The 19,319-nt window shown below is 37.5% G+C and overlaps 1 protein-coding gene across 1 annotated transcript in view; it reads left to right on the top strand.

The window, feature by feature from the left end:
* Window positions 1-19,319, top strand: part of LOC127622025 (acyl-CoA:lysophosphatidylglycerol acyltransferase 1-like) — a 59,541-nt gene that overhangs the window by 27,589 nt on the left and 12,633 nt on the right. Inside the window, 3 exon segments of the mRNA XM_052095889.1 lie at window positions 98-262; window positions 264-375; window positions 8,440-8,566. Coding sequence (XP_051951849.1) covers window positions 98-262; window positions 264-375; window positions 8,440-8,566 — 404 coding nt within the window.

Genomic DNA, 19,319 nt, shown 5'->3' with positions numbered 1-19,319 from the left:
AGTTATCTGACGCTTTTCACGAAGACCCAAACATATGAAATGGTTATTAGTGCAAAAGAGTTGGACACTGATACAAATTATGTTGCATTACCAACAGGGCAAAGCACATCGAGAAAAACAGCTAGTTTTCCTGAAGGATCACCTGGACAAGTATTACTACAGTAGAGACAGGAAGTGGATTGTGCTGTTTCCTGAGGGCGGGTTCTTAAGAAAGAGGCGAGAGACAAGTCAGTCCTTTGCCAAAAAGAATGACTTGCCTTACCTTGACTCACGTAACACTGCCACGGTTGGGGGCCACACAGATTATCCTGAAGAGCTTGGGACCCCAGCAGGAAAACGGTATCCTGGGAACAGAAGGAAGTCTGCCAGATCAATGTAAGCAACAAAATCACTTGATGATCCACGGTGTAATATTTGTATTTATTTTATTTAGATTTTTTTAGGTCAAACAGCTTAATTGCTCTTCTGCTTTATTGTCCAAACTTCACAAAACCTATCGTATGGCTTCAGAGGACTTAGAATATGATGCACAATCCGCATGGACAAATTTTATAATACTTTTATTTATTGTTTTTTTTTTTTTTGCCTTAAACCGTCTGCCAAATTCAATAATGCTTCTCCTTTTGTGTTTCGCATAAGAAATAAAGTCATACGGGTTTGGAACAACATGAAGGTCAGTAAATTGACCATTTTAATTTTTGAGTGAACTTTCCCTTTTAAATGCACAAATATAACTCATAATTTCCCCATAACATCTAATTACTGCATGCTTGAATTTTCTTGCTGGGTGCATCTTTTATTTTTTCTAGAGCACAGTCCTGCTTTTACCTCAGAGCATTTATTTGCTTTGCTTAATGAAGGGCTTGATTTTATTGAGTTAACTAATGGAGATGTTAGATTCTGACAGGCTTGGTTTCAAAACACAGAAACATCAAGCCTGATGAAACAAGATGCAGTTAAAGTCAGAAGTTTACATACATTTAGGTTGAAGTCATAAAACAAATTTTTTTAACCACCTCCGCAGATTTAATATTAGCAAACTATAATTTTAGCAAGTCGTTTAGGACATCTACTCTGCGCGCAATACAAGTAATTTTTACAACAATTGTTTACAGACAGATTGTTCAGACCTCTACTTTGCGAGTAAATTTTGCACTATGCGACCAAAAAAAGTCAGTTATTAGCCACTGGCAAATATTAACGCTTCACTCGCCAGTGATAGAGTTGTGTTGTGTCGAAGCACCGAGGCCCTTTTACTGAACAAAAAGCATTTGATTAAGAAGCTGGATTCAGCCTCGTCTTTCCCTGCATGCTGTCTCATGAGCACGCAGGAAAAATCACTTGTGTCTCATTCAGTTGAACTCCGAGCATCTCAGGGAACCGCACTGCGGACGTCACGAGCAGCGCTCTTGAGAGCTTGAAGATGAACCACTTCTCAAGCGCTCTAATGTGCACGCCGTCTACAGAGGCTTGTGCCGAACTTCCACAAAAATATAAACAAGGTATAAACTTATTAATTTTGTGAACGCAACACGCTCCAGGTTCACTTAATTGCCATGTAATGGCAAATATCCATGTTCATTGTGGGTTTATTCACGCAGTGTTAATAACATGCATTGAGACAGCGGAGATGCCCTGATCTATTTAAACAGAATCTCAGTCTTCCGTCACAAGAAATAAGGGCTTGTGAGTTAATCAGAGAGCATTAAAATAATGTGTGAAAGTGAAGAATTTAAGGCAGAAATATTTTACTATTGCACAATATAATGTAATATAATATAATAGCTATACAGGTTGGCTGGGTTACAAAAGAAAAGAAAACATTGAAAAAGTCCATGGTTCAAGTCAATCGGACAAATAAGAGAGATATATTTTGGTTATTTAGACATATTTTGATAAAATGTTATACTTTTATATTTGACTGTCATTCATATGTTTGTGAAGCCTGAAAAATAAATCGTATACCCTTATTTTATTATATGACCCAAGCTAAATTTGTATAAATGACTGGTTTTGTGCATGAAGCACACATAGTGAGTTTGTATGGTAATTAATCGTCATATTCGTGAAACACCTAAAACAGACAATTAATCCTCATAATCACAATTAATTGTCAGCCAGATTTCTCAATTGTGACCCCTAATTTTCATTATTAGGTTCCTACTTTGTGAATTGTTTTGTTAAAAATATGTACGAAATTTCAAACAGTGACAACAGCTTGTATCATTATTAAAAATGCGATTTCATGACATCATATAAATTGATGGAATGTGAAATCTTTACATTTTTAAAAGCTAAAATGTGATTTAAAATATTGCATGAATATATATGAAGAGGCCCCCTCTCTCAGTTTTCTTAATATATATTTTTAGTTACATTGTACTTGTATGTCATTAAAGGTCTGGTGAGTAAAAACAAACATTCAATAGCCAATGAGGCCACTCTCCAACAAGAGGGTTGTTGTTTCACTTTTAATTGACTTTCACAATTCCAGTGGCTCAGAAGATTACATACACTGTGCCTTTAAGCAGCTTGGAGAATTCCAGAAAATTATGTCAAGCCTTTAGACAATTAGCCATTTAGCTTTTGATTTGAGGTGTAATTAATTGGAGGTGTACCTGTGGATGTATTTTAAGGCCTACCTTCAAATTCAGTGCCTCTTTGCTTGACATCATGGGACCTCAGAATAAAAAATTGTGGACCTCCACAAGCCTGATTCATCCTTGGAAGCAATTTCCAAATGTCTGAAGGTACCACGTTCATCTGTATAAATAATAGTATGCAAGTATAAACACCATGGGACCACGCAGCCATCATACCGCTCAGGAAGGAGACACATTCTGTCTCCTAGAGATGAGCATAGTTTGGTGCTACAAGTGCAAATCACTGCCAGAACAACAGCAAAGGACCTTGTGAAGATGCTGGAGGAAACAAGTAGACAAGTATCTATATCCACAGTAAAATGAGTCCTATATCGACAAAAGCTGATAGGCTGCTCAGGAAGGAAGAAGCCACTTCTCCAAAACCGCCATAAAAAAGTTAGTTTGCAAGTGTACATGGGGCAAAGATCTTACTTTTTGGACAAATGTCCTCTGGTCTGATTAAAAAAAATTTAACTGTTTGACCTTAATGACCATTGTTATGTTGGGAGGAAAAAGGGTGAGGCTTGCAAGCCGAAGAACCCCATCCCAACCGCGAAGCATGGGGTTGGCAGCATCATGTTGTGGGGGTGCTTTGCTGCAGGAGGGACTGGTGCACTTCACAAAATAGATGGCATCATGAGGAAGGAAAATTATGTGGATATATTGAAGCAACATCTCAAGACATCAGCCAGGAAGCTGAAGCTCTGTCGCAAATGGGTCTTCCAAATGGACAATGACCCCATGCATACGTTGTGGCAAAATGGCTTAAGGACAACAAAGTCAAGGTATTGGAGTGGCCATCACAACGCCCTGACCTCAATCCGATAGAACATTTGTGGGCAGAACTGAAAAAGCATGAGTGAGCAAGGAGGAGGCCTACAAACCTGACTCAGTTACACCAGTTCTGTCTGGAGGAATGAGCCGAAATTCCAGCAACTTATTGTGAGAAGCTTGTGGAAGGCTACAGAAAATATTTAAACCAAGTTATACAATTTAAAAGCAATGCTACCAAATACTAACAAAATGTACTTTTGACCCACTGGCAATGTGATGAAAGAAATACAAGCTGAAATAAATCGTTCTCTCAACTTTATTCTGACATTTTACATTCTTAAAATATAGCAATACTAACTGACCTAAGACAGGGAATGTTTTCTACGATTAAATGTCAGGAATTTTGAAAAAAACGTTTAAATGTATTTGGCTAATTTGTATGTAATCTTCTGACTTCAAATGTAATTGGCTATTTGTGCTATTTCCCCTTAAATATGTGCAAGAAAGCACATTTGTAAAAATCATCTTAATTTTAAATTAAGTATTTTGGAGATTTGTTATTACAACCAACCATTTAAGAGGTTCTTTTATTAGATATGAAGAGATTATGCAAGACAACTGTTCATGTTGTTCCATACCTATACAGTGCAAGCAGACAAGCTCCAAAAAATTAAGATTTAAAAATGACTTATTTAATCTTTTAATGAAGATTAAATCATTTAAATTGTAGTTAGTTCTTCACACAAGGCATAATATAGCACGAGTTTTCGGAAATATTTTCCAGAAGATTTTATGGTGCTTTTTGTCTTTTTTGGAGCTTTGAAATTGTTTTCCGCTTAATCACAATCTTTATCTGAACGATCCAGATGGCGATTCTTAAAATCCTAAAATCGCTCTTGTCTTTCAATCACTCGCAACTAAAAATGTCTGTGATTAACTGGTCATTTTTCTGATTTTACTCAACGGTGTATTGGTGAAGAAGTTCAGCACTTCACTTTCTCTTAAAGTAAAAGTTTGGATTCACTTCTTCTGTTTAATGTGTGTCCAAGACGAGATCTACCCAATCCATTTGTTATTGAATAATGCGTCTTTATACCCTTTCTTTTTTCTAAAGTCAGTTCTTGATCAAAAACAACAAAGGTAACATTTAATTCTAATCACACGTAAAATGGATGTTGCGAAGAAGCCATTCAAACAAAACACAAATTGTCACCAAGTCCCTACTGCTGGTTTTAAAGAGACGGTACCATTGTAGCACGTGTAAATACTTGTAAAAAGTACAAATGAATAGGGGTGTAACGGTTTATCTTGGCATGATACATCGTTGTAAAATAAATTTATGTGTATCGTTCATTATTTTAGCGTCTGTTCCATCCAATATGCGCAACGTCCAAAACCTACGTAAGGCAGGCATACAAATGGAAACCGCTTTATTGCACACAAGGAGCTCTAAAATACTATTGCACACTAGCAGCAACAGGTGTTGTATGATGAGTTCGGTTGAAATTGCTGAAACTGAAACGAGCAGCGGGAGAGAGAGGTGTATTTTCAGGGATCTAATCTCTTTTTGAGCAATCTGTAAAGGTTTAATGATGCCATTAAAGCCATGTCAATCTACTCTATATAATGCTGAATATTACCGTAATTTCCGGACTATAAGCCGCAACTTTTTTCCCACGCTTTGAACCTCGCGGCTTATACAATGACGCGGCTAATATATGGATTTTTCCCGCTTTCAAATTTTATTAAAAAAAACAAAAAACATTCTGTGACGTGCTCAGTTTTTTGGCGCGTGAAGCTTTCATTAGACCAATGAAATTGCCGAACGGGTTAAGGTCAAAACAACTTTTTTGTTTACTGTTTAGATTAAATCAAGCGCTCAAACTTCCCATCATTCTGATTACGGTAGTAATTTTGTCACCCTCACCATGGCAAAGACATGGAGAAACGCATATGATGCTGCTTTCAAGTTGAAGGCGAGTGATCTGGCTGTTGGAAAAGGAAATAGAGCTGCTGCACGGGAGCTTGGTCTTAATGAGTCGATGATAAGACGCTGGAAACAGCAGCGTGAGGAATTGACTCAGTGCAAAAACACAACTAAATCTGAAGCTATTCAACTCCGAAACCGAAGGAGATGACTTCAGTGGTTTCAGTGCACAGGACGAGGAAGATAGTGACCAATTACTTTCTTGGTAGGCTACTATTTACTGCAAATGTTTTATTACAAGCCGTGTGTGGCAGTGGGGGCGTGGTCAAGTGCCCGTCCGGGAGAGAAAAGCTGTAAGGGCGCTTACACCTGCGCTAAATTATGTCTAACACCGGTGTCTAATTTCAAGTGCCCTGCTTCACGTGTCCTTCTTGGGAAAACTGTCACACGGGCACCAGTGTGACAGTTTTCAGCAGGGCACTTGACGCTCCAGGTAAGGCTTTTAATGGCCACAGCAATGTTTACAATCAATTTTATAAAGTTTCTCAATTCTTCTATGCGCCAACACTAGACTGACGTGTGTCACTCTCTCAGCTCTGTGGCTGCTGCCTTTTTATACCGCTTCTCCCATGCTTACTGAAATTAGACACCGGTGTTAGACATAATTTAGCTCAGGTGTAAGCTCTTACCCCTTTTCTCTCCGGACGGGTGCTTTACCACGCCGTGCTGCCACACCGTGTTTCGTTAAAGCCTATTTATTTTTGTTACAAGCCTGAGTAAAGTTCATTTGTTTCAATGTACCGGTAGGCACCTGCGGCTTATAGACAGGTGCGGCTTATTTATGTTCAAAATAATATTTTATTTAAAAATCAGTGGGTGCAGCTTATATTCAGGTGCGCTCAATAGTCCGGAAATTACGGTATGTATAATAATGCTATGGGGGAATATAATCCTAATGTCAAATGTAAAGTCTGATTAGATTTCGTCAGTAAATTAATACTTAACTGGATAAGCATGCACTTAAATATAAGTTTAAATATGTATTTTTGAAAATAATATTTGCACCAAGCCAAAACATTATGACCACTCACAGGTGAAGCGAATAATCATCTCCTAACAAGGCCACATGTCAAGGTCTGGGTAGATTAGTTGGTAAGCGAACAATCAGTTCTCGTAGTTGATGTGTTGAATGCAGGAGTAAAGACCTGAGTGATTTTGACAAGGGCCAAATTGTTCTGGCCAAACGACTGGGTCAGAGCATCTCTGAAACAGCAAGGCTTGTGGGGTGCTCCCGGTCGGTAGTGGCGAGTACCTACCAACAGTGGTCCGAGGAGTGACAAACTAAAACCGGCAACTGGGTGTTGGGCCACCCAAGGCTGATCGATGCTTGAGGGCAACGAAGGCTTTCCCATTTGGTCAAATTTGAATGATGATTACGGGAGGAATGCGTCACATCACAGTGCATCGCACCCTGCTGTGTACAATATTTGAGCGCTACTCGAGAACAACTTCTCAGATGTAGATGCTCATAGTTCGATTCACTTATAATATGCATTTAGAACTGGACATTTTACCAGAATTTGAATAAGCAAATTAAACTACAATGAACTCACCTACATACCACTTACAAGAATACCTGGAGAGTTCAGAATGTCAAAATAAAAGCCAGAAGGTTTTGAAGTTAAAGGTGCATGATGGAATATGTTACTGTTGTATTTAAAAGTCTAAGTCAATGATGATGATAATAATAATAATAATAATAATAATAATTTATTGTTATACTCATTATTTGTTTACCAATTATAACAGTATTTAATTTTAATGGGTTCCAAAAAATAACTGAATGAAAAGTGAGCTGATATCTTACAACTAAATTGAACAAAAAAGAGATCTGAATCCTTTAAAGTCCAGATGCAAGTTGAAAAATGTTGCAAAGAAAACTGTTTCTTTTCTACTGAAGACTTGGACTGGAATTCCTGTTAATTTTGCTGTTACATTATTCAGTATAGTAGTTAACAAAGTTTTCTTAACAGGCTACTGCATACATTTATATTGAAATAATGTGTAGTTAAAGGTTTGTGTTTCTTTTCGTACTCCCAATTAGTTCCACACAATAATGTAAAGATTTTCTAAACCGATTATGCAAGAAAAACAACAACAACACTGTTATCGGATTGGTATCGGCCAATATCGAGATTATGTATATACACAGTGTATATTTATGCAACATTATATATACAATTGCAAGACATTATATGTATTGAGGAAATAAATGGAATTTGTATATTTTCAAAAAGCTAAAATGTGACCAAAATAATGAGAAACTAGTGATTTTATATAAAATTTGTAAAATTTATATTTCTGAAAAACTGAAATATACCCAAGTGAATTTGAATTGAAAGCTTGTGTATCTATTTCAATCATGATATTGTGATGTCATGACGTGAGGTGCTGGCGAAACAGAGCCCTAGTCATTCAGTTGTATTTTTTTGTAACCTGAGTGCATGAAAAGGCAATTGTCCATTCAGCTGAGAAGATGATGTAAAATACTTCAAGGTTTTATTATCAAATGTATTATCCTCTGTAGTTACTGAGGGTAGCCCTTATTTTGAAATTGTCTAAATTGCTGCTCCTTTCTTCCGTGAACTCCTTTACAGTGGTGGCAATGGCTTTGTCATCACTTATTTGAAAGTCATCTAGTTTTCTAATAGAAAAATTAAAGTTATTTATTTTCACATTTCCATTGTAATAGTACATGTGTTTTAGCATTTTGTTTTACCTGAATGACTGAGGTGCTTCTTCCCTTCCACTGTAGCGATCAAACCTTATTTGCACTTGCATTCAAATGTGTCGCGATTAGTCACAAGACATTAGAACAATTGATTATTTGGCATCACTGACATAACATTTGAGAGCTACAGCTGAGGGAAGAGTGTTCACAAGTGAGTAGGATCAGTTGATACCTTGCATTAAAGCATGTGATTTTTCATATTGCTTTTTTGTTTATTGATGTGAGTAGGCCTTGAAGTTAACATTATTAAAGCTCTTTCTTGGACACAGTCATTCACTCAAGTCACTGTATCTACCCACTTTCAGGTAACAGATCTAAAGGACTACAGTGGGTAATAGATATGACCATAGCATACCCTAATGCAAGACCCATGGACATTCAGACATGGATTTTTGGCTATAGAGATCCAACAGTCACACACGTGCACTACAGGTAAGACGTGTCCAACTCTAATAGTGCTTAAAATGTTGTATTTGTAAGCTACTAAGGCAATACAGCAGCTGCAAGATAATCTCTGACTGCAAGTACTGAGGATATGTCATTACCGTCTAGATGTATGTAGGGGGAGGGGGGAGGGGCAAAAGCTCTTAAACAACTCAGTTTAAGAAGTTTACATGACCTTACAGCATGGCCTAGCCCTGCATGATGTGACAAAGTGACAAGCTCTTCAGTGTAAAACTCATGTTTTAGCCCCGCCCACAGTGAAATCCAATTGGCCCAAAATTCCACTCCACAGAACTGTATATACAGCGCAACAGTATGGTCCGGAAGTAAAAATCCCATTATTGCATAGACTAATAGATTTTCATTGATAACTTTTAAACCTTTAAAGACAGCCCTACCGTGAGCTCCGAGGTTGTTCATCAATAGTATATTATTCTTTTGAAGCCACCCATCTGCGTTATTTCAACTTATTTGTTTAAAAATCATATTTGATAGCGGAATTCATGGTAAACAACTGCATTACCCATGGTCCATCAGTGAAAGCTTCACCAATCACAGAACTGGCAACCAACCAAGCCCACAAAATGTGCCTCAGAGTGACCGCCCACTCCCATGATGCACTGTGAATAACGTAATCAAGCCGGTGTCTCTTCAACCATATATCAGAATATTTTGCAATAAACTTAAAATATATTGTTTCTATGCTTATCAACAAAATAAAATCAATAGTTTTATATATTCCCATCATTTTATATTCAATGACATCATTCACAATGCTTCATGGGGTTGTAATTTCCGCCCTCGTGAAAGACGGTAAGTAGACATTCTTGTGCCTTTTGTCTTTGTTGGATTTGCAAATACTTTTTTTTAATGTTGTGATTTACCTTGGAGTTGTTTGGTTCATGGCTTACAACTTTTTTATGAAAAGTCTGTGGGGAAAATTGAGTGGGAAAAATACTTCTACAACCCAGATGGCTGAATAAGTGGACGGCCACTGTTGTGCTCTATTAAGCATCAAATATATTCTTATTGGCTGTGACTATATTTGTTGCACTGCAGGTGTTGCTTTCATTGTGGATTTCCAAAATACTTGTCTGGAAATGTGTTACATCGTGCCTGGTTTGGACACAGTGTTATGTGTTGTCTGCTTAAGCATAACCGATGCATTTGAATGCACTCCGTAGCGATTAACTAATCAACTGAGAACTCAAATGCACTGATTCATAGAGGCAGGCCTCCGCACTGTTATGATCTGTCTCAGAGAAGTCATGTGAGTACAAGATATGATAAAAATAATGAAATGGAAAGTGTTACACATGTAAGAAAAGAGATTAGAAAATGATTCTATTTCTGAACCCAGAGCTTAAAGGATTAGTTCTCACAAAAATGGAAATTCAGTCATTGTTTACTTTCCCCCGTGTTGTTAAAACCCTATGACACAAAGGGAGAAATTGTGAAAAAAGTTTGTGCTCTGTGATGTCATACAATGGCAGTTCATGGAGATCACCTCTTCAAGCTTAAAAAAAAATGCAAAAGTATAATTCAGAAGTCTAATAAATTATTTCATGAGACTCATGATTGTAATGAAAAGTATATGATACGTTTTGGTGCAAAACAAACCAAAATCTAATGTATTATTTAGTGAAACTGACAGAGCGTTGATCTCCTATGCTCGTTCATGATAGGGCCCCCTCGTGACATTAGGGCGTTCAAGTGAAAACTTGTTTTGTTTATCTAAAAGTAAAACAGATAACCGAACACAACACAGCTGCACACAAACAGAACAACTTAGTATTTATAAGCCCAGATGCCACTACATGCTAGGTGCTTGTGGTGGTGCGGTTACTCACCTCAATCCTGGTGGCAGAGGACAAGTCTCAGTTTCCTCCGCTTCTGTGACGACCAGTCTGCACATCTTATCACGTGTCTCGCTGTGCGTGACACTGCGGAGACTCACAGCACGTGGAGACTCATGCTACTCTCTGCGATCCACGCACAACTTACCACGCGCCCCATTGAGAGTGAGAACCACTAATCGCGACCGCGAAAATGTTACCCCATGTGACTCTACTCTCCCTAGCAACAGGGCCAATTTGATTGCTAAGGAGACCTAGCTGGAGTCACTCAGCATACTCTGGATACAAACTCATGACTCTAGGAGTGGTAGTCAGCATCAATACTGACTGAGCTACCCAGGCCTCCCACCATCCCACTCAATTCTTGAATTCATTACCATACACTTCTAGCAGGGGTGTATTTGACCGTTCAGGTGCGCATTAGCGCAAGCATTTTCAGTACACACACATACACCACCTGTCAATCAAACAGACTAGATCGCTAGCGAATTATAAATTTACTTTCAACAGTAGTATAGTAATAGGAATTTTGGAAAACAAGCCAAAAAAAAGATTAATCAAAAATGTATTTTGTTCTGTATAATGGGGCTTAGACACGCTCTCACTTTTATGTTCACTTTGATCCATCTTTAACATAGTTTCTGTTCTTAATAGAGCTACGTATCGGCAATTTTTGACACAATAAGACACACACCGTGAGCATGACATACAGTTGTGGAGCGGAGGGGGGTGGGGCCGCACGTCCCTCTGCAGTCGACCTTTGTACCTCAGAGGCTTGATTAGCCTAATACGGGACCGGGTGTGTATGATCACGACCCGGCCCCGCCCTCCGCCCTGCCACAACAGTATATTATGATTCACTACATCATGAGCCATCACGTTATAATCTAGCTGCAGCAAATGCACACGAGTGATGAGCATCCCCACGCCAGAGTGTGCATCAGCCGGGAGAAGATGCCATCTCTTCCACGGTCACTTCACGCAACTCGTAGACGCGGCGCTGACCGCACAGAGAATTGCTTATTTGTGAAATGTTCGTTTTCATAACCTGCTTCCTTACTTTAACAAAGGATCCTTTAAAGATATAACGCTGGGGTGTTTCATTGCGAAACAGAATGCAAAATTTGTCGTTTGAGAATTGGACCGCAACAGATGAGCTGTTTTTCACGCTGTATATTCAGTAAAGGGGCAGTACTGCCACCGAACATCGCTGCAGGAAACACTTAGAACACTCAGGAGTATTATAGTAGTGTTCCGTCTGCATCGACAGAAAATTGTTCTCTCAATAACCGTTAATGGAACGGAAAGTCATGAATATCACACCGTTTTGGTATTTAAAAAAGAGAAAAACTGGTTCGTAGTTACAAATTAATTTGCCTTTATGCAGCTTATTGGGAAACTCGCCACCAGTGTAGTAACGCTATGTCAGCGCACCTGTTCTACCCGATAAACACGCACACTTGTTTTTTCATTTTTGTTTTTGGTTCCATGCACCAACTAGCCAGAATTGTCACTACTCAAGCACACTCCCAAAACTGTCAGAACCGGCAACTGTCCTTATTTTTAGACTCCTTCATTTAGAAATGAAGCATTGGTCACATCATTCCAGCAAAATGCCTTCCTTTCACACAGTGACATTGTTTTTTTCTTCACTCTGCACAGTCTGTCTGTTGTTCTGCTTTCTGTGTGCTGATCCTGTCAGTGTTTAGGGAAAAGTGCTGTGATTTATGAGCACCTCACAGTTTATTTGCTCATCAGCTCACTGGCTGCAGTTTTATATCCACATCTGCCGTAGAACAGCCTCAATTGCCAAACAAGAAACATAAGTGTCAAGTAAATGAAGTTTCACAAGAAAAGTAAATTATATAAAGCAAGTTTATTTGGTGTCACATAAAAAAAGTTCACTCAAAAATAAAACTTCTGTCATTATTTACTCACCCTAATGTGAAACTCATATAAATGACTGACTTCTGTGGATTTGCAACAATGTAAGGAACTAGTGACTGTTCTGTGAAGCTCGAAAAAGGACAAAAAACACCATAAAACCTGAAATCTAACAAATGTCTCTGCTAAAGGGGCACTCTTGCCCTTTTCACACTTTGTCTTTTAACATTGTCTGGTGAGAGGAGGGCTGAAGGCACAGTGAGTCGAGGAGAAGATGGATCCTTCGTCACAAACTTGAGTCTGATTCAAATTCTGACTGACAGACTTCCTCTGCGAGCACTTGTTTTTCCTGCCACATTAATGGGTTTTTATGGCCATCTGTCAGATCAAATACAATGAGCTCCTATATTTTCAAACAATGCGTTGATCTTTATCCTTTGTAATATAACACCATGGTTTGCATATGTACACTATTTAGTGTGGACTCAGTAATGTTTGGGGTGGGCCTGTAGAAAGTAGAGTTTCTATCGCGGTTGTGCAAAATGCTGCCATGTGGTAGAAATAAATAAGAGCTTGTATTGTGTGGAATTGAGCATCCGATAAGCTCCATTAGGTACTGTTGTTAATGCCATCAGGTTTTTCTATCAATACTTATTTATAATGGAGTGATGATTTAATGATCAAATCACTTAATCATAGTCATCTAAAAAGAAAATGTTGTTTTGGATAAAAAATAAAAAAAACTACCAAGCTGATATTTTATTATTGATTTATGTTTAAGCATCTGAAATGTAGTTGTCTTCGTGTTCCATCGCCGGACAGCACTTCCGATGAAGCTTTCCGTCGCCTTTGAAGGATTACTATGTGAAGGTTGTACAAAGTAGCACTATTTCAAGGCTATCAAGTAGACCGCACGCTACAACATGGGCTGCCATATGGATTATTTTGGTTGAATGGATCACATGAATGTGTCACATGACAACAAATACGTCATCGTTTTCAGATTTCTCCGTTTTCCCTGTCCACACACCATTTTTAATGTATCCACTTGAGAGTGCGTTTTCAATGTCAACAACAGTGTTGGCGGAAGGCCAAAATATAGAGCGAAAGATGCGTTTTTAAACGAAAATGTATACGTGTGGACATCGGCAAAATGTGCACCCAGACAGCAGAATTTGTTCTTACAATGGCTAAAACGAACTTAACTTTAAAAATCACGCTGCATGGTAGAAGTGGTCTAAATCTAATTTCTGAAGGAATTGTGAGCAGTGAGAAGATCGTTTCATTTCAACCACTGTCACATTTGGCCATAGATTCAGTACATATCCATTTTGCAGCCATACGTAAGATAAAAATTCATGCTTTTAGGCACAGATAACTAAGGTCATCATTATCACAATCTAAAAAATTGGAAAAGGGCAGCAGCAAGGGGAGTTAACTGAGAGCTTTAATTGGTTTGTAGAAGATGGTTCATTTCAAGGAAATCTCAAGGTTTTTCTAGGGAACACGTCACAATCCACCATGTTAGCTTTTAAGTTCACAATTTTTAATTAACTAAATTGTCTTTGAAATAATGAAATAATGGCTAGGTCCATGTTTTGTAGTGTAAGAACTTAATTTGTAAAGTGATCGCCTCAATATGGTGCACATTAAGAAACATAGTTTAATCCAGGATTGGCCTTATATTTTAGTCATTTCTTTTGGCTTTAGTACAACAATGATAAAAATGGCAATTATTTAATTTTGCGTAAGGTAAATAATTTAATAACGTGTTGTCTTTATTAAATAATGCACACTATTTTTCTCACACATTATAAAACACATTATTGTTATTTATGCATAATCGTACATTATAGCTACTTTTTATACAGTATTTCAGGCCTAAGTCAGCCATTCCCTGACCTGCCCTATAGAACATAGGCCTACATATAACAAAAAACTGTTTTGCCAACGTGTGGACATTTTTAAAAATAGGATGATGCATCAGGAACGTGACATTAGAAAGTGTGTGTAGTAGGCTTGTCGCAGTATACGGTGTTACTGGTTATACGCTGTACATAGGATGACACCGGTGCAAAATTTTATACTGGTAAAATGGGTAATCTATGAAAGAAACTTACTTAATGACAACAGCCAAATGAATAGAATTGCCTACATAGTCACCTAACAAGTGTGACTCCAAAAATCGAAATGAACGCATTGAAAGCCAGTTGTTCCTTATCGACATATCAAAATGACTGAACACGCACTTTCAGAAGATGTTACTTTTAGTTGACGGCAACAACTGTGCGAGGTGGGATGCAGTTTGCCCCATATTTTAGCTACTCGCATGCACCCAAACTGTACCTGAAAAACACATTCATGACAGAAGATGGCGAGAGACTCAAATGAGGACTGTGAGGAAAATCTGCAGCACTTAAAGAAATTATAATAAAAGAAATAGAAATACACTACATTCATGTAAAGTCTTTTCTATATAAAAATAATAATAAAAAGCATAATTGGCATGTACAAAGAGAGTGGCCCTAAAAGGCCAAATTTATTTTTAGTGATACCATTTTTGCTTGTTATTCATATACTATAAACCGATGAGCCCAATTATAAACGGAGGTCGCTTTTCGGGAAACAGAAAAGGTATATTCATTACAGGGAAGAAAACCATTAAAGGAAAGAAATAGCCTGCTTGAGCCATTGATTCGTTATTTTGGGAACGGTAGCGTTTATTAGAAGGAAACGTTGAGAGATTTTTTTTTTTTTTGTAATTTTTATTTTTTTTCTTACTAGTCGTATCCTTTTCCATTAGGTCTGTTTGTTGTGGCTGTTTAATCCACGTATTTGTGTCCTGTTTTTCAATGTAATTATGTTCTAGTTGGACCTCTTTGACAGTTGACAACTTCAAATCGCGTCTCTAAACCTGCATTTTGATTGTTGCATCTTGCGTTGTTTTAGCTCAAGGGCACGTTGGGTGCCAAGACCATTATCGGAATGAACAAATGTATTATTACCCTAAAAGAGTGACATCTCCTGTGGAAAGCCAACGAGCCGCGTTACCCGCTGCTGGCAAACGTGGCAAAAAATATTTGCGCAACCAGCAAATTTGTGAAACGCCACAGAATGAAGTGAAGTTCACGATTACTGTAAATATTGTTCGGCATGTTCGTTTTGTACATAGCCTGTGTTTGCTGTTTGGGGTGTTGGTTGAGGTTTGTTGAATAACACCGTTTAATCTGATTGCATTTTATTTTTAGTTATCATATTTTATTTTTCAACTATTATTCAATTATTTGAAATAAATAATACCTTAAATTCAAAGATTGATATCAAGCTGCCTTGTATTATGGTGTAGGCCACTGAGCTACGAATATTACACCATAACACCAGAGTTTCCAACTAATGGTATTACCGGTATAACTGGTTTTGAACGTGGATATGCACCGGTATGAAAATGATGGCATCGTGGCAAGTCTAGTGTGTAGTGATCTTTATGGTGCCATATGCTCCTCTAATGGTGAAAACGTGATCTGTTGCATAGATCTGACCCATAGATGCTTCCTTGTATCTCAGGTGACTTGTGTTCACAGGGCTCTGATCCTGTGTTATTGGTAGCCATTTTCTGGATTCGTGGAATTTGTCCCCTAGGGTCTTATTACTTCACACCTATTGATTTGTGTGTGGTATGTGGAAAAGGTGAAGATAAACAAGTCGAAAGAAAAATAAGATGTAGAGATAGTTGTACAGTTTATTGATGATTCAACAGCTTTGTACATATCTACGTAACTATCAGCGTTACCATCATCTCAGATATCGAATGCAGTAACTCGGACAAATAAATGCATGAATATGTAGCCTACGTGGACATTGGAGTTTTGTTTGTGCTGTTCAGTAGAACAACATAGTAGAGGAGACCAGGGGGCAATTATATCACTAATGTGTCTTGAATATTTAGACTATGAAATGAAAATTTATTTCATTTCTCTGTCTGGTTGAAGATCTAGGTACCACATAGACTTTTGCATTACATTAGGGCTGCCTTAATAAATGCATTAATTTTGTGTAATTAATTAAATTACAATTAATCATGTCTCCACACCCTTATGTAAATTCTGTAATAAAAGAATGTATTTTCCTTCCATCAGAGCATTTCAAGCTTAATGTACATTCATGTTTTTAAGAGCTGCAGAATGCAAGAACACATCCTTTGAGTACATTGACAAACTCCATGTTGTCGGCTGTAGGTTTGTTCAGTGATATGGGATTAAATATGATATATTGCCTTCTAAAGCCACATTTTGTATCGTTTAATCAATGTTTTACTCGTCTGCCGCAATAATGCAGTATATTTCATACTGAATATCTGATATTATGATTAAAAATAATATTTATCATTATTTGAATTATCATGGATAAGGAATGTCAATGAATAATTGATGATTTATGTGAATTTGATCGGTTAAGTTTATTTAAATTTTAGCACATGCATTCAGTAATCATGCCAGCAGATAAAGAAAAGACTGTCTATTCTGTCATCTGCCTTGAGGTGGTGCATTACCGTTTGCGTGCTGCATGTCACATCCCGTCCAAGACACGGGTTAAAAAACACAGATCGTCACCTTCAATCCTTGACTCCTTGTTTAAATGAAACCACTCATAATCATGGAGCATTTCTCTATTAATTATATTTATTATATTTACCGCATAAACTGTGATAGTGTGTTCAAGTACAAAATGACAACAAGCATTGTTGATCTGCCATTTCCATGTATCATCCACACCGACAGTCATGTCAGTTTCTGCCGGGAGAGCATGCAGGTACATTCAACTTTTTTTCTCTCTTTTTTTTTTATATAACAAGATCAAGTAAGTCAGAATCAATTTACTGTATATCAAGCTTTATTGACAAGATCAGAGTACATTGCCAATACATTATTAGACTCTAGACAAACAGATATAAAACAAATTGAATACTGAAGTTTAATTTGTCGTAATTATTTCCTCTGGCTGCTTTCAACGCTGATTCAGATGACAGTGAGTGAGTGTTTTCGGGCGATGCGAAGAGTGATGCAACTTGGCCGTATCCCTCCCACACCTGGCTCACCACTTACGAGTGAAGTCTCCATTCTCCATGCTATAAGTCCGCTCCCATGCTTATTTTACCCGGGACATGTGTCAACCATAATAAATAAGTGTGCACTTCTACACAAAATCAGTTTCTGTGCTAGGAATAAAAAAGTATACATTGTTTCTGTATTACAGAGCACCGACTCTGTCTGGTACCAGTGTGCAGCATGACTGACACACAACAGCTTTAAAATGCTCGCAGGCTTATTTTGAACATGTGCTCTGTTACTCCTTTTACACTGAAATGAACAATTTATCAAATTTAAAATCTGTCCTTGTGTGATTTATTAAACCGCTAAAGGCTGCAAACTTACTGTGGACGAGCGTCGTGCTTTCAATAAATCTGACCACTTCAAATCATTCACGTTGTATCACATGACAGAGCACTTATTATGATCCACGCAGCGCATTTAAACTAATTTGCGCTTTAATCTCATCTCAGCTTTATTTAAATCACATTTAAAACAACAGAGTTGACCAAAGTGCTTCAAAGTAATACATTTAAAACATAACATTTCAAAATTACCACATATACAAACACCAGTCATCTAAAATACAAACACTTCAAAACTGTGTCCAACATTTCATTTGTCAGACTCAATAGCCAGTGTAAAGAGATGAGATTTCAGTAGTGGCTTAAAAGTCTTCAATGATCTCGCTGGATGTGGCGAACTGTTTATCCGGAAAAGTGAAGCTTCCGGCAAAAATCACTCGTCATAATAAAAGCATGATTCAAAATAAAAGCTAGATGCTTGAAATGGAAGAAATTGAATACAAATCTATTACAACTGTATAGTAAAATGTAATATTTACTTTAATAATAATAATTAATGAAAATATCACTAGACAGCTGTTGAATAAATGTTTGGCAAAACAGTTACCATGACATGTTGAAAAGTTCAATTTTCACATTTTAAAAGTTTTAAGAATTGTTTAAATACCATTTTGATGATTAAATTTAAACTTTAATTATTTTAATAACATGCTTTATTAAATTATAAAAAAAATATAAAATTTGTGTGTTCAATAGCACATTAGCATATTTTTGCTGTGGTATCTGGTATCAGTATTAACTACTGAAATTTTGGTACCGTGACAACACTAGTCCCAGGCAACCGATTTCATATTTATCATACCATTTTGCGGCATCTTCTCACAGGATAAAACAATTTGAGCTCAAATCAATATTTCATGTCCAATTATTTATGTAGGCTTGTTAAAAAGTGTCAATCTGCTTCTCTTCGAGGTCACCCTGTTGAGGTGTATTTACAAAAATAACACCGTTACAAATGTCATAACCGGGTTTTAAATTCAATATTATTATCAAGATTCAAGTCTTTGTCAGTGTTTGTATGCTAATGGTGCTAATTATTTTGGCACAAATAGGTTTCTTATACCAAAAGATTGCTAAAAGGTAGAGCTGTCAGAATTAATGCGTGAACGCATTGATTAATTTAAAACGTGTAATGCGTTAATTTTTCTAAATCGCGATTAACGCATTTACCATTAATACGGCATAAACACTTGTGTGAATGGCGGAACCTTTGTATTGTGTCCGTCCAGAGTCATTATACTGACGCACACACCACAAACAGACGCACCAGAGCCCTTCTACCAAGAAGAGCCTGCAAGCTTAGCATAAAATGCATAACAGGGCGGTCCCATAGACATTCTATGGGCGGTAATGTCGTGATACTCTCCTATGATAGAGCTGCGGAGGTTGTTATCTCAGTAAATAAAAGAATCCCTGACAGCGCTTCCCTGTCAGTGATAAAATTATGGAGAAAGGAGCTCGCCGCTATTTAATGTACAAAACACACCCAGATGGGACTTGCAAGGCACGTTTTAATTAACACAGAAGCAAGTCAAGTCTTAACTATCAC

The sequence above is a fragment of the Xyrauchen texanus genome, chromosome 28 (assembly GCF_025860055.1).
Source record: "Xyrauchen texanus isolate HMW12.3.18 chromosome 28, RBS_HiC_50CHRs, whole genome shotgun sequence".
Lineage (NCBI taxonomy): Eukaryota > Metazoa > Chordata > Actinopteri > Cypriniformes > Catostomidae > Xyrauchen > Xyrauchen texanus.
This window is presented reverse-complemented; position numbering and strand designations above follow the sequence as displayed.